The sequence below is a fragment of the Hyalella azteca genome, unplaced genomic scaffold (genome assembly GCF_000764305.2).
Source record: "Hyalella azteca isolate HAZT.00-mixed unplaced genomic scaffold, Hazt_2.0.2 contig8314, whole genome shotgun sequence".
Taxonomy (NCBI): Eukaryota; Metazoa; Arthropoda; class Malacostraca; order Amphipoda; family Hyalellidae; genus Hyalella; species Hyalella azteca.
Window position 1 is genome coordinate 518,096 of NW_025938411.1, and position 15,843 is coordinate 533,938.

The 15,843-nt window shown below is 37.0% G+C and overlaps 3 protein-coding genes across 4 annotated transcripts in view; 2 read left to right on the forward strand and 1 right to left on the reverse strand.

The window, feature by feature from the left end:
* Positions 1 to 2,184: 2,184 nt before the first annotated feature.
* Positions 2,185 to 9,282, forward strand: LOC108678021 (SET domain-containing protein SmydA-8). The gene is made up of 8 exons (XM_018166350.2): positions 2,185 to 2,632; positions 4,211 to 4,403; positions 4,644 to 4,861; positions 5,224 to 5,509; positions 6,849 to 7,025; positions 7,723 to 7,906; positions 8,523 to 8,707; positions 9,157 to 9,282. Exons 1-8 carry the CDS (start codon positions 2,463 to 2,465, stop codon positions 9,280 to 9,282), a joined length of 1,539 nt encoding a protein of 512 aa, XP_018021839.1. The 5' UTR covers positions 2,185 to 2,462.
* Positions 9,283 to 9,300: 18 nt separating this feature from the next.
* LOC108678022 (dynein heavy chain-like protein PF11_0240) lies at positions 9,301 to 10,902 on the forward strand. Its single transcript, XM_047881563.1, has 2 exons — positions 9,301 to 9,348; positions 9,394 to 10,902. Exons 1-2 carry the CDS (start codon positions 9,325 to 9,327, stop codon positions 10,138 to 10,140), a joined length of 771 nt encoding a protein of 256 aa, XP_047737519.1. The 5' UTR covers positions 9,301 to 9,324; the 3' UTR covers positions 10,141 to 10,902.
* The window catches only part of LOC108678015, a 66,082-nt gene continuing 60,929 nt past the window's right edge, over positions 10,691 to 15,843 (reverse strand). For both annotated transcript variants that reach the window (XM_047881562.1, XM_018166345.2), the window contains one exon: positions 10,691 to 15,030. In XM_047881562.1, coding sequence (XP_047737518.1) covers positions 15,002 to 15,030 — 29 coding nt within the window. In that variant the 3' untranslated portion in view covers positions 10,691 to 15,001. The remainder of the gene's footprint in view (positions 15,031 to 15,843) is intronic.

Genomic DNA, 15,843 nt, shown 5'->3' on the forward strand with positions numbered 1-15,843 from the left:
CAAATTTTGGCATCAATGGACATGTAGGGTTTTCGATTGGCCGAATTAAGGCAGATTTTGCGGTTAAGTTGACTTTATAGTGACAAGTTTATTAGATAAAATAATCATTCCAAGACTCAGTCCCTAAATAATGCATGATGGTGGAACTATACACACGATTAATGTTGTCATTATATTGTCGCACAGTGAAACATTTGTTTGAGGTTTTTCTGCATTTATAAATCCCTAGTCTATTGAACGGTGATCGTCAAATTAAGCAAATTTATATAGAAAAAATTCCGTATAAATTTGACGGTGATCAATTTCCAAAAATTTTGACGGCGATCGTCAAATTTATATGGAAATTAAAACCAACTCTATAGGAATAGCTGTGCTATAAAAATCCGCATAAAACATGTTAACTATTTGTTGATAATAACAAATCAATTTATCAAACTTTTTCCGTGTGAGAGGACTCACATATATTCAAGAATCAATTTGAATTTTCACTCGAGATTAAATGAAATCTTTTTATAGAAAATAATGTTTAAAAAATTATTTTTTAGAAAATAATTGTTGACGAATACATTATCATGTACGGTCTTATAAATTGCATTCGAACAAACTTCCTTTTGCTTATAATATAAAAATAATACATTAATTCTTAATGACTACAGAACAAATAAAGAACAAAGAACTTTGTGATGACAAAATAAACAAATCTCTAATGCATTTATTTAAATATCAAATTCAATAAACTTTTCCACCAGCCTATCCTCTCCAATGCCAATCATCAGTAAGTTAATCACTTCCAATCAATGTAAATCCCCAAGCTTGTGATCTGATCCACGATCCAAATCAATTGTACACTACTCAGGCACAGAATGTAACAGAGAGCAGAATTGTATTATTAATATAACAATGTTTACACATTAATTTGGTAGAAATTATTCCTGCTGGAGAATATTCATTTTTGATTCTTGAATATCAACGAGTCTGCAACGATTTGATACGAATATTCTCGATGCAATTATTTATTTCGATAGATGTTATTATTATTATTTATTTTGCTAGAGGATTATTTAATTCTATTATTTAATTATTTATTTCGATAATGAACAAAAAGTAACTGAAATATAAATGTTTTGCATGAGAACCTGCATATTTTCGTCCACTGCAATTTATCCTGACAATGCATACATCAACTTTTTAGCAATGTCACTTTCAGAGCATAATTCCAACTCAAATAAATGATAAACTCCAACAAGATCAAAAAGAAATCACAAGCAGAACAACAAAGTGGCTGGATCCTTTTTAAAAAATCTGTTACTAGGTAAAAAAATTCGACAATCATAACGGCAGGTACCCACAACGCAGAAATTAAATTTTTAGTGTTTGACCAAGCCCTTTCACGTTCAAATCTTTGGGAAACAGCTTCAGTTTGCATGAGTTAAACTTGATATATATATATATATACATATAGAGTAAACTAACTAAACTAGACTAAATTTATAATATATGAACTTAGTTGAATAAATAATACACCGAAAGCTAAATAACGAAGCAGCCGTTAGCATGTGCTTCGACCGAAAAGTTGAAAATAGGAAAACTTGTTTTCATTTCAGTCATAACAAAATTTCAATCAAAATTTATGAATCCCGATAACAAAATAAACTACTTTCTGGGCATCCATTTTGTTAATGGTAATTGAAAATTATGTTATATTTAGGTGAAGATGTCAACAATTGGAAATTCTTTCACATTTGTCAGTCGTTATAGATTTTTATTCATAGCTTTTTAACCATAACTAACTATTTATTCATCAGACAAATTCGCTAGCCACTAACGCCCAAATGTTTCTAAATGTTTAGGAAATACTTCAAGAATACTTCTGAAATGTAAAATATGTTTAGGTAATTAGTATGTTATTTCTGAAAGCCATTGAGCATCAGCTGTCACTCAGTCTTAGCTGTTAAACGTCAGCCCAGTCTTAGTTTAACTCAGGTATATGGGTACACCATGGGCACGGCTGAGGTGTGTGTCGCAGTGGCATATTGAGCTGCTAAGTGGCTTTCACTGCCCAATCAATTTTTTAATTAATTGAATGTCAAATTCAAATTAATTGACGAGTTCCGCAGTGTTCATGATCGAAAAACTTTATTACAGTTTGAATTTAGTTGAAAAAAACTTGAAGCTATGTTAGACTCGCTTCAAATTGGTTATTCAAAGAAAAAGTTTTCCTAGCAGATTATTTCATTACTTCTAATGGTGTCAAATCTCGAATATTCTATCATTTTCGTATTCCGTCCGTCAATAGTTAGTTCACTATCGAATTATTCGAAGTTATTGACATATCGAACACTATTTCCATCTCCAAGTTTTGCTGAGATAGATAAATACTGATTGTTCATGGATGGTCTTTACAAAAACGTCAATCTTCAGATTTTGTCAATATATCCTTTGCAGGCAGTTTTTCCTTAAAAATGCCAGAGGGTAAAAATAGTTGCGAAGTTTGCCGCAAGGCGGCCAAACAGTTCTGTTCCTCATGCAAAGCTGTGTTCTACTGTTCCAAGGAATGCCAGAAAAGAGGATGGAAGGAACATAAAAACAACTGCAGATGTTTCTCCATTCAAGTCCATCCTAAATATGGAAGGTAACTTGAACATAATGAAATACTTCAGAGTATCAAAGAATAACGGTTTTTGATAATAACTTTTAATACTGAATAGTAGTTATTATTAATAAATATCGCGTTAAATTACACCTGCATTAGTGCAACTGTACACGATTCGCCACTCTGTGAGAGATGGAAGGTTTTCAATAAATAAAACTTCTTCAAAATTCAATACCTGAAATTTTACAAAAAATTTAAAAGTCTTTAAAATGTATAATATGAAACCATAAGATATTGTCCGTTTTGAATTTTCTTTACAATTTTGTTGCAGGTATAGTTACCACTATCCCTTAGAAGCGATCAATTGACTGGATTTTCCTCTCTAAAAATATCTGTTGCGATCCAAGTTACGAGCCAACGCTGCAAAAATATAAGTCAAATTATCAAAGAATCTTCGAATAAAATGTCTCGTAACTTCTATACAAAATCCATCGGTGAAAATGAAGCAGTTTAATGTAGCTCAAATCGTTAATAATCAAGCGCGTATTAAAGGCCTGAGGTTGTGCGATTTTATCATTGAGTATTTTCTCTAATTTGATATCAAATTAGCAGCCCTGGATGCCGACAAAATCTTGCGCCGGAAGCAATGTTCAATAAAACGGGTTCTGGCCACCACAGAAGCTCAGTTGCGGCACAAGCGAGCTCCTCAACTGGTTTATACAGAGAATATTTTGAATTCAGTCAACCGTGATCCCTGAAGGCTGTTTGGCTTCCTGCCGAAAAAAAAATAATACTTAAAATTCATACTACATTTTCTGACAAATAGCAGAACTAAAAATACTTAGATTCGGACGTGCTTTGAAATCTTGTATGCTCAGTTTTGCCAACTTGAGAACAGTTTTCCCGAGGCTATACAGTGTCACTCGTCAAGAAATCAGATCTCGGTGGTTGGTATATAACTGAACATGGACAACGGTATATTTGGCGCATGGTTCGATGCTGTTTCATGAGCCACACCACATGCCGCTACATGAAATATGGCAAATGCCACAAGATTATTCATCATTATTGAGATTCAGTGCATTATCAATTATTAATGAGATCCTGTGCCGCGGTTAGCGTCCAACTCTTATTGCGTAACAGTGGCTCGTAGCCTACAAGTTTGAAATATTTGACAGGAGATAGTAGAACACGCCGGATCCAGTGACAGTCTCTTATTCTTAGAGACCAAGAATAAGAGACCAAGAAATACAAAAATGTTCTAACGAATTCAATGGCCATAAAGATAAGCTACTGAATTTGCAGATCAATATGTCTAAAGTGGAAGGAATATTAATTAGGATCGCAGGTGCAAAAAAAATATATGTCTGTTACTCACTGCAGTGAGTGACAAGAGCGAATTTTCTAGTTGCTGAGTATCATGGATACTCGGCAACGTGAATTCACCAACAAACGGAAGGACGTACGGACGGACGGACGGACAGACAGACGGACGGATGGACAGACGGACGGACATGACGAGCACAATAGCGCCCTTTTTTCCATAAATGAGAAAATGCGCTAAAAAAGAACTAATGTTCCATTCATATGACCTCAACTATAGTGTTTTGTTTACAGGCTACTGATCGCAACCAGAGACATCAAAGCAGGGGAGGTTTTGCTCAAGGAAAGTCCGCTGTTGGTGGGGCCAAAAGAGAAGTCTTCTGCCATCGTCTGCCTGGGCTGCCACCGCGCCGCAAGAGATTACCGCTGCATCAGATGCCACTACCCGTTATGTGGCCCTCAGTGCCAGACTGCCAAGTATCACAAGGTCTGTTAATATCTTGTGAAGTAATACCACTAATTTAGTTTATATTTATTGTTCCCAATGGTTTACATTCTTTGCTGTTGTGTTTCGACTGTTTAAGTTTAAATTCTGAATCCTACCTCAAGATCGTTCTTTATTTATCATAAAAAGTTATTAGGACTATATTATGATAGTTTGTAAATCAATATAATAATCAGTAAAATAGGTAGTAAAACAAAAATAATTTCTCTGACCCTTATTGAGGATGAATGTGAAGTGCTGAGTCGGGTTGAAGTACCACCTGAGTTCAACGGAGCCTCGCAGTCAGCGCTGTCTCACGTCACGGTCCTCCGGGTGTTGCTCACCCAAAAGTTTGACCACAAAACCTGGCAACTTATTTCTGACATGCAGGACCACTTCGCTGAAATTAAGCGCGGGGATCTCTATCGCTACTTCATGACCAACGTCGTCGACTTCCTAATGTGAGAAAAGACCTAATATTATAAGATAGTATGTCACTAATAAGATAATATGCCACTAAAAATATCGTTGTTGAAAGTCCCTGCAATACTTATATCCAAGAGTTAATGAATTTGCCGTGATGTCTTACGGGAAAAGTAAGGGAATAATTCTTTTTTTAAATCACGTATGAAAGTTGATTTTACAGGTAACATTTTTCAACTATGAAATATGTATATAATCAATCGAAATCAACGTTTAAAAAAAATAATAAACTACAGAAAAAAAGCTGGAAAAAATATTGCTTCTAGTATATTAAACTCGATAGCCAATCCTCCAACATTACGCTTTAACATACGATTGTGTTACCAACTATTTGGCCCAGGAAAGTCGTGCATTACGAAGAAGCCGACGAAGCAACCATCTTGAGAGTGTGTGGTATCCTCATGACGAACTCGTTCGAGGTGAAGCACAACGGTTCCAGAGTGCGAGGTCTCTACCACACCGCGTCAAAGATGGCACACTCGTGCGTTGCCAACACCAAACACGTTTTCGAGGATGACCTTACCGGGGTGTTCATAGCGACGCAACCGATAACAAAGGGCACCCCCATCACCGTTAACTACTCCCAGGTGCTCTGGAACACCATGGCTCGGCGTCAGCATCTTAAGGTCAGAATTGTGTGGGGTGGTCACATTATGGGCATTACAACAAAACCGTTATCGTCTTAAAGGTCAATCCAACTATTAGCCTTTTTATCATCAATTGATAGATAATATCTTTCTAGTTTAATGTGAAGAAAAAATACTGTTTATCGGTAATCCCGGAGATTGTCGGTGTATTACGTTACTGCCAAACATGTGAATTACTCACCGTTTATAGTTGACTGCTCAGAATTGATTCGGAATCCTAAAAACTGAAATTTTCCGTGCTGATGAGGTTAACTCAAACAAACTACCGTAAATTTTATGTCCAAAGTTTCCTCTTGCCTACGAGCTTGAAAGTGATTATTGTGTTTTATTATGATCAATTTGACGTACATGAGGTTAAATAATTTCGCCATTTATGGTGCTATTCCTTTATAAGTTAGGAAATTAGCCTACCGCGGATCTGCGTACCAACTGTTCATCGTTTCCCCATCGCAAAACTTACCTGCATTCATAAACTCCAATGCAAAACTTTTGTCCATGATATTAAGATTGCAATATGATTCTATCCAAGATGCCGCAGTCTCCATTGCAATACTTCTATTCATGATGCTGAAATTACAATAGAATTCTGCCATACCAGCTTCTAATAACGAACATAACATAGCATAACATAGTGATGTCGGCGCTGGAGAGTAGGCCTGATGCCGATTCTTGTACTTTTAGTGACTTGTCCACAGAAGATCTAAAAGTATGTCCTTTGACCGGATTTTTCTAAGAATGACGATAGTTTGAAATAGCTACTAGACTTCCACCGGGTTCGATATGATGCTAGGCATTAATTTTTCAAGTCTGAACATAAATTTTTCCATAGCTTTATCTAGTCTGTTCTTAAACGCGGTTATACTCGTAGCGTCAACGATGTAACCATGCAGGGAGGCTGTTCCACATGTCGGTAATTCGAAGCGAGACGAAATGTTGTTGCAGCGCAGTTTTTTTAGTTTCTATCCTAATACTTCTATCCATGATGTTTTACTCTACCGATCTACCATCGCAGATGCTACATCAATTTCCAACTCAATATACTCCATCAATGGTGCTATAATTACAATATAATTATAACATCGCATATGCTACATAAATTTCCAACTCAATATACTCCATCAATGGTGCTATAACTGTCTCTTATACACATCTAGATGTGTANTTATAACATCGCAGATGCTATATCAATTTTCAACACAATACTCCATCCATGATGCTAAAATTACAATATAATTATAACACCGCAGATGCTATATCAATTTTCAAAACAATACTCCATCCATGATGCTAAAATTACAACATAATTATAACATTGCAGATGCTGAAGTTCTTCCTGTGCGAGTGCCCGCGCTGCTGCGACGCGACCGAGCTCGGCACTCACTTCAGCACGCTGCTGTGCGACGAGTGTGGCTCCTCAGTCGTGTCCAGGAACCCGCTCGACCTGGACGCGCCGTGGAGCTGCTCCAAGTGCCCCCATGTGATCTCCGCCAAACAGGTGGGCATCTTTATTACATGTATCAACATCAACGAAAAATATTCTTCGGCCTATTGAAAAAATTAATATGAAATTATTAACATAAGTCATTCTCTTGCCTTTAAAGGTGTTAAAAAATAGATACTTAAACTCGTGTGGTAAGCTTATAATTTTGCATTGCTCTAATTAACTTGATTTTACTTTTTACATGCTGCTTTACTGTTTTGAAAATTTTATGCATTTGAGATTAATTACGTAAAGATTTTCCTTTAAACTTAATTGCAAGTTCAAGAGCTTGGTTCTCTTCTTTCTTTCGCACAGCTGCACAAAATTAGAATGAATACAATACCCTCTAATCATTGTAAGAAGATTTAGGATTTATGAAGTACTTGTCGTTTAATTTATTTGTATTTTTGAACTCATAAACTGGCTCATGACCATTCATGCTTGATTGTACACCTCCAGTCCCTTCCAGCACAAGTGGTAACAAAAACATGTGCTAAAATTACGCGTATTATCAAGAACTAGTATCGTATTTTCTCACCAAGAAGTATCATTATTTTACTAGCCAATGAATTATTAAACGTCGTCTTTCAGAATATTTTTTTAGAATTTTGCAATAGCTATCATCCATTCTTTGTGAACACGTGACATGTCCATCGTAAATCGGTTTATATTTACTGAGACTGCTTAGCATTGAATGCAAGCTTTCGAGCAGGTGCGATGGGGAGACGCTGTGCTGTACAAAGAGCTTAGAGAATTGGACAAAAGCTCCCCACGGGCTCTAGAAAATTTCCTGGAAAAATACAAGAAAACCTTGCATTCCCAACACCGGTTTTTCGTCGAAGCAAAGTACGGACTTGTTAAACTCTACGGTAATTCGCCGAACTGCAGATTCAGAGGTCAGTGCTGCTGAAGAGACATGGGATTAAGCGTCAATAATTGTACACGTGAGTTTATGAATCTCGTTTTATATAAATTTTTCATAGCGTGATTCACTGGACTAGTTCTCCATGAAATTTTTCTGTGATTGGATATGTTATTATTTTAAATAGCTCTCAAGTGGTGAGAGAAATTTTTGGGAGTCTAGAACACGAGATAAACTAAGAGGCATATATCATACGAAATCTTCAACACACGGCACCCTTCTGGCCACGGCAGTTCTCATTAATTACATTCAATAATTTTTCGTACTTAATTCGCCTTAATAGCTGCTTTGAACAAGATAAATTGCAACCATTACTTCACGTCTACGGTTGATGTTTAATATTTATGGCGCGCGGCTAGCGAATGATACCTATAGAACTGTTGCGAAAATTTATTGCGAATTCAACAATGCATGATTTTGACTGTGTTAAATAGGAGGGCAAATTTCTCACAATGACTTCTTAATTCCCTTTATTTTCAAACCAATACCCGGCCACCATTTTTTGCGTGCATACAGAAAAAATTATAACACACTCTAACTGAATGAATTAATTGGGTACTAAATATATGAATTCATTGATCGAACTGCAGACATGAGTCGTACTCAGCTGGAGAACAAAGTGAACTGGAGCCGCAGTCTGCTGGATCTGAGCGCTGTGCTGGACCCTGGACTGTCGCTGCTCAGAGGGTCGCTGTTGTTTGAGCTTCAGGCCGGCATCGTGGCTCTGGCAAAACATCTTCTTTCGAACGACATTATCACTACTGAAGGCGCTAAGGTATATATCATTAAAATGTTGTCAAGTATAACTGTCGAAATAATGCTGCCGAAATCTTCCACTTCAATTAATCATTTAACATAATACCGGATAACAGCTTACGATGACACTACGACGGGTAATGTACATAGTAACCTAAAGATTCTCATTTCATTTCAAGGTAATGATAATTGTTTGTCACAATCCTTTCCAAATAAAATAAAAAAGTTTACCCTATGGTTATTTATATATTAAGGTCCTTACAGCATCTGTCGGCATAGTAATATACGAATGTCGTGAGGCACTTATCTTTTTCAATGATGACCTACCGTGCTACCATAACTCGCTTATATGTACACGTAGCGGCCGATTTCTCGTTTGTGATTGGCGGGTTTAGCTTAAGACGCTGACAGTGATTGGCTGACGGAGTTACGAACTCATAACTATAATTTTTGACACGTATGATGCAGGACTACATGAAGGAGGCAGCTGAGGTTCTGCAGGAGGCAACCGCCATCCTTAACCACGAGCCTGACATGCGCGATGGCGGCCTCAACGAACGACTATCCTACATCGCTCAAGAACTCGAGATCTAGAGACGATGAAGAGGCGTAGTGGAGGTGGAGGGCCGATGAGGGATGACGGTGGTGCAGAGGGTAGTGGTGCAGAGGGTAGTGGAGCAGAGGGTGGTGGAGCAGAGGGTAGTGGAGCAGAGGGTAGTGGAGCAGAGGGTGGTGGAGCAGAGGGTACTGGGGCAGAGGGTAGTGGAGCAGAAGGTACTGGAGCAGAGGGTACTGGAGCAGAAGGTACTGGAGCAGAGGGTAGTGGAGCAGAGGGTACTGGAGCAGAGGGTACTGGAGCAGAAGGTACTGGAGCAGAAGGTACTGGAGCAGAGGGTAGTGGAGCAGAAGGTACTGGAGCAGAGGGTAGTGGAGCAGAAGGTACTGGAGCAGAGGGTAGTGGAGCAGAGTTTAGGGGAGCAAAGGGTGCTGGAGCAGAGGGTAGTGGAACAGAGGGTAGTGGAGCAGAGGGTACTGGAGCAGAGGTTAGTAGAGCAGAAGGTATTAGAACAGAGGGTAGTGGAACAGAGGGTAGGGGAGCAGAGGGTATTGGAGCAGAGGGTAGTGGAACAGAGGGTAGTGGAGCAGAGGGTAGTGAAGCAGAGGGTACTGGAGCAGAGGGTAGTGGAGCAGAGGGTAGGGGAGCACAGGGTGGTGAAGCAGAGGGTAGTGGAGCATAGGGTATTGGAGCACAGGGTAGTGGAACAGAGGGTAGTGGAGCAGAGGGTAGTGGAGCAGAGGGTATTGGAGCACAGGGTAGTGGAACAGAGGGTAGTGGAGCAGAGGGTAGGGGAGCAGAGGGTAGGGGAGCACAGGGTAGTGGAGCAGAGGGTAGTGGAACAGAGGGTAGTGGAGCAGAAACGACGTAGAAATTATACGGTGAAGTATTTGTAAGTGAAGAAGAGAGTTGCCATAATTGAGCTCAACTGTATTATTAATATTATTGTTCGTATAATAAAGAAGAAATAGACTAACAAAAATTTCTGGTTTTACTGTAAAACAAGTAGAGAAATAGTATGGCTCATCGCTACAATGCTTCCAACTTCAACAAAATCTGCCGTGGTAGAAATCATCTCAATCATGCATCTTATTCTTCAGAGTGCATATTATTATTATTATTAATATTATTATCATTATTATTATCTACTATATGTTATTTAATTAATTTATTTCCACTTTCTCGATGTTATAAAGGTTACACCATAAATTCATCAAGTTTCATTGTTCCAATGATCTGAAGATCTCTGGTACAGAATATTCCGGTACGGAATAAAACTAACATTTTACGTTCAGTTTCTCTGCTTGAAAGATGGTGAATAAAATTGATCTAAAAACTTCTAATCGATGCCAAAGAGAAGTCTTTCACGGAAATTTTCAGACGGACATTTTTTGAATGAATAATTTTTTGGTGCCGAAGTTTAGTTTGGTTAAGAAAACATCAACGTAAGATGATCTCAACATATTACACAATCATCAACGATTAACATCTTTACCCTAAATTGCATGAGCAATACAAGAGCAGTGTCGTCGCAAATGCAGCATTCAGGTCCTATGTAATAAAAAACGTACGCATGTGGCTATGTGTATCTCGAGGTAGCGAGGAAACTGTTCCGAAACAAACTTGTCACCCTTCGAAATATATCATTAGCAAGTAAATTGTAGCGGTTTTATTCCAAATGTATGAGGTATATTCGTATTTTGATAGATTTAACTGAAATGAACCTAATATCTACGTTTCTCAAACCGTTTTATTTCTAGATGCAAGAGAAGCACATTAAAATTGTCGTGGTTACCAGTAAACAACTAAATCAAACTTAGTACAGTTTGCCAATTTTCTGAATATTTATGGTTAACTTCACTCAAAATCTAAGAATGACAGCATGTGACCCAAATTATTCCGGAACAATTTCTCCTCTTCATGTTAACAAATTCACAAGATCATTTCAAGCCAAATAAAACCGAGTTCACATGAGTGCACCGTTAAAATTACAATAAAACGTTACATATTTATCGGGTATAAAATGACTGCCAGCAGCCATGCATATCAACGCTGAAATAAAAACTTCATTATCAACGAATAAAACAAAATAAAGTTAAATTCTGCTCCATTGCTTCAAGCACGATAATGTACAAAGCTGAGAGATATGAGCCACGTATGAAAATCTAGCCATAAACTCCCATTCAGAGGAAGAGTTTCATTTCTCAAACTTTTGTTGCTTTTCAGGAACAGATTAATGGCGCCAACGAACTAATGACCTCAACAAATTTCAGCCAAGCACAGTTGAACAAACTTCATACGTTCAGAGAAAAGATGCAAACAAAACATGCCAATAGCCAAATTTACATTTTAATTGCCATTTAGCATCCACATTCCAATTGCCACTCAGTCTTTGACGACATCCATCCAATCTTTAACTTTAAAATCAAATTATAGTAACCTTCACAATTACCTACGATACACATACGAACATTAATAACACATAATTCCGGAAAAAAATAATTTCCACGCCTCATTGATGTTCCGAGAATACGTTTTGAAGTCATATAAATGAAATAGAAATTTAACTAGAAGCAAATATCGTGTTTAATACATGTCAGTCATGAAAAATGTTTTATGAATTCGTAAAGAGTTGTTCGTTTCGCGATGTTCATAATTGAGCTTCGCGCATAGTGATACACGATTCGCAGGCAACATACGTTCATGAGACTACAGAGAATAGTGAGCTTTGTTTCCAGCACTCCCATTATAACAACAATAGGATTCATTCACGAACGATCTGTGCGCGCACTGACAGAGATTTAAAATTTCGTTAGCGAAATTTGCCCGCAAATTGTTACGCCCATTTAAGGCATAAAGATTACTTTGAACGAAAAAATCAGAGATAATATCTTTAAAGCAAATAAGAAAAATTTTTATCACTCATGCGCTGCTATGCAACCCAAATTGTTTGTAATTTTCTTTTGTTTAAATAAAATATTTAATTCTACAGCTGTGAAGGTAATTCATTATGAACATCAACATTTTTGCTCCCAGAAACTGAATACTAAATTCAAAAGGCCATAGGAGAAATTGCGTATGAATCCAGTGAATAACTAAAATGCTGGCGATTGTAAATAATTTCATCTAATTCCCCTTCGAAACTTTCCGCAGTAAAACGTACCATGTCTCAATGATGATCAAAATATCATCAAGAAATTTCATGTATCCGCTACACAAGTCGTCTAAAATGATATTCATTTACCAGACACGACATATGAATACGCAACACTTACATAACTACTGCAACAAAGCACATGTAACAGAATTACGCCATTCTGCAAACTAATTCCTCTTCGCCGCACTAGGTTTATCGCTTGAGCAGCAACAAAGTCAACGTTGATTCTAAATATCAGCCAAAATTGATCATATAACCAAGAACGACTTTAAAGTCGATTCCAAATTAACCCACCATCGGTTAATATGGATCTTAAATCAATTATGATTGACCAAGCCGTTGACCCTAAATTACCAACATTTATTCTAGCATCTATGGATTAACAACGATTTTACAAACATTCACATTGAGCTCACACAGATTACACCCACTCAGATCGTCATAGGATAGTAGGCGACAATTTATGGACACAATAACCGAAAATTTAAGGAATAAGACCAAACAGTTTGGCACCTATTGTTCTGTTTAAAAAAATAAGTAAAATATCCAGTAGGAGCGTCATCATAGGAGCTTTCAATGCATAACTTTTGGTGAAAAAATACTGGATTTTAACAAAAACGTATACAACTACTCACAGTCCTTTCCTATTCTCTGCAATAATCTATGACAACTCCAAACGCTGATCAATATATCGCCGGATTATAATATTAAAAAGTCTGAATTTGAAAATTCCAAACCATTACATATTTATGCACGCTTTTGTAGTGATAGAATTGATGGTAATTGATGATTACCATGAATTGATGATGAATACCAAAGAATTAATGGGGATGGTAAATTACCTACAACCCGATGGTAATTTTTCTAGCAGTGTTCCGTTCGCATGAGCAAAACTGAGACATGCCAGCGTGCAAGCGGACATAATTCATCATAGAAACTTAATTGAAAGTTTAAGGTTTTCATGAAACAAATAATACATAAGATATATTACTGAAAATAAAACTAATTTTAATGATACTACCCATAAACCAGTTGCTCCAATGGCGATTGCCAGTTATTCAGACCTAGCCAAGGCAACTATTCTCTCATATTAAGATTAGGTAAAATGCTTGCTATTCGTCCATAGATTATAAACTTTTCGAAAGGATCAATCCTGAAATTTTTATTCGATTTCTTGCCGGATACACACTTAACAACCTGGTAAGAGGCGTCTACAAGCAATCTAACCACCGCACAGTGACGAAACTGTTAAAAACAACGTAGTCGTTAGCCCACCTCACATACACTCTCGACTCTAGCTTGTATGAGAAAACATGTCAAAATCACGCATCAGCAAAGTTATCACTAAATTCATCTCCATGTTTATTGTGCGCTGCAGTCTCCATGCGCTATTGCCTCCGTGTTAGCAATTCTTAGTGCTGAGCTCCTTCATATGAAACAATTATTATATTCTAAGGAAATCATAAAGACCTTAGTAATGAGGAAGAAAGAGAGATCAAGAGAGAAAGAGAGCGACATCACATCGATGTATCATAAGATGTGTGTATTCATCTGTAATACTACGCGTAACACACACGCATGTCTACACGTAAAAACATTTACTTTATCATCAGCAACCCTAAGATAAACATTGGCGAAAATTGCATATTTATAGATTGAGAGACCTACCTAGGACAGTGAAACTAATGCCTACGGAGCACAAGCATTAACCAACGCAACAACTCAAGACTTAATATCCCGAGAAATTACTTTTTTTCTTGAGGAACGAATGGAAAGAAAAATATTTTGATTCCACTTCTAATGTAGATGATTCCACTTCCTTCAAATTTTGCGTACTTGAATACAAGCTGTCCGAGCAAAATACCATAAATGGCAGTGAAAACGTGCATTTTTGCACAATGCGTTCGGATAAACCGTGCGTTCATAACCTATAACAGAATTAACTTTGTAACCGTAAAGAATTCAGCACGAATTTTCACAACTAATATTTATTATGGTACGCTGGTAGGCCACTCAAAAGACCGTTGGCACATCTACGATAGACAGGGCGGACGTTTTTCTTGGCACGAAAGAAATAAACCTAAATAAATCTGACACAGTTTAGTACAATATTACACACGTATATGCGCGTCCTAGAAAAGGTAATTGCAAGAGAGAGAATAGGAAGAATTGTTCACAACTCAATCTTCTTTCGAAATTTCGTACTGCCATCTATTTATGAACGACAGGGTTTATCTATTTAAAAGAATTAACAAAAAATTCGGAGGCCTATTTTTCGGTATTAAAATCGATTAGAATGCTGGCGATAACACGAACAGGCGCATTCAGTAAGCCTTGAAAAACAAAGCAGAATTATATTGTTCTCTTTTTTTATGTTCAATTCAAATAATGCTCAGTATTTTCATATATCTCTTAAAATCCCATGCAATCTGTTCGTTTTAAGGCGTACTCAAAACAATTATTTTCAATATAAAAATGGCCATAGAAACATAAGAAGATACCGAGTTTAGCACCGAAAGCCAAGAGGAATCCTTCACTCCTTACGAGACGATCACAAGTCTGCTCCAACGACTCCTGATGTAGGACTTCTGAGTTATATGCTAGGACGTTTCCAGGAGTCTTAAGTCACCTGTAAAGAATGAAACAATATTAGATCGAATAAATTAAGCTCGGGATAATACTTGAAAGTGTTCAAAAGTACGATTTAAAAGTAAAAGTTTACAGGGAAAATATTAAGATACGAAAAACGATAAATAAATGCCAAATATAGCGTCCTACAGTTTTCTTGTTCATTTTCGTAGTTATAAAGTTATCTTTCCGTTCGATTATCTTCTACTGTTCTTTTATTTCTTGTGTGTGATCTGAATTTGAATTTATGTGTTAATTAGCGCATGTTAATCAGCGATGAAAATAGACATGGTGCGGCGAAACTTCAAATCGAAATCTCAATCGTGTTAAAAACTATTTTAGTGAAATATTCCCAGAATCTTGAGTGCCTGACTTTGCGTCTGATGTCTTCGATGTAACAATGACAGAATTACGATTTGTAATGCAACTAAACTGGCCTTTTAATTTATTCTAGTAAGTCAGGACCAAGCAAGCCTCAAAAATAAATAGTGCGACGCTTGGAGCAGAGTGATCAAATCAAATTCGAATTTTTAATAATCAGGTTTGAATCATTGCAATAAGTAAAGGCGAAAAATAATTCCGCGAAGTGTTCCTATATTGCATCTTTTTCCATACATAAATTTGTTGAATGTGCGAGTTCATATCTTTTTTATAGGGAGCTTTTATACGGGGAGTATAGTGGTCGGAATGAATAATTTACATTCTAGTTATTTCAGGTGCATTTTTGAGAAGGTTTAAGTAGTTTAGTTAGCAGCTTGTTGACGAGTCTACGCATTCGTATCAGGAATAACAAAAAAAATTGTCATAAGTTGTA

What these genes read in the sequence shown, in the direction of transcription:
- LOC108678021 (XM_018166350.2), top strand. Translation starts at nt 2,463, where the DNA reads ATGCCAGAGGGTAAAAATAGTTGCGAAGTTTGCCGCAAGGCGGCCAAA. An exon ending in GTCCATCCTAAATATGGAAG is followed by an intron (nt 2,633 to 4,210) that starts GTAACTTGAACA and finishes TTTTGTTTACAG; the next exon opens with GCTACTGATCGCAACCAGAG. An exon ending in AACGTCGTCGACTTCCTAAT is followed by an intron (nt 4,862 to 5,223) that starts GTGAGAAAAGAC and finishes TATTTGGCCCAG; the next exon opens with GAAAGTCGTGCATTACGAAG.
- LOC108678022 (XM_047881563.1), top strand. Translation starts at nt 9,325, where the DNA reads ATGACGGTGGTGCAGAGGGTAGTG. An exon ending in CGGTGGTGCAGAGGGTAGTG is followed by an intron (nt 9,349 to 9,393) that starts GTGCAGAGGGTA and finishes CAGAGGGTAGTG; the next exon opens with GAGCAGAGGGTAGTGGAGCA.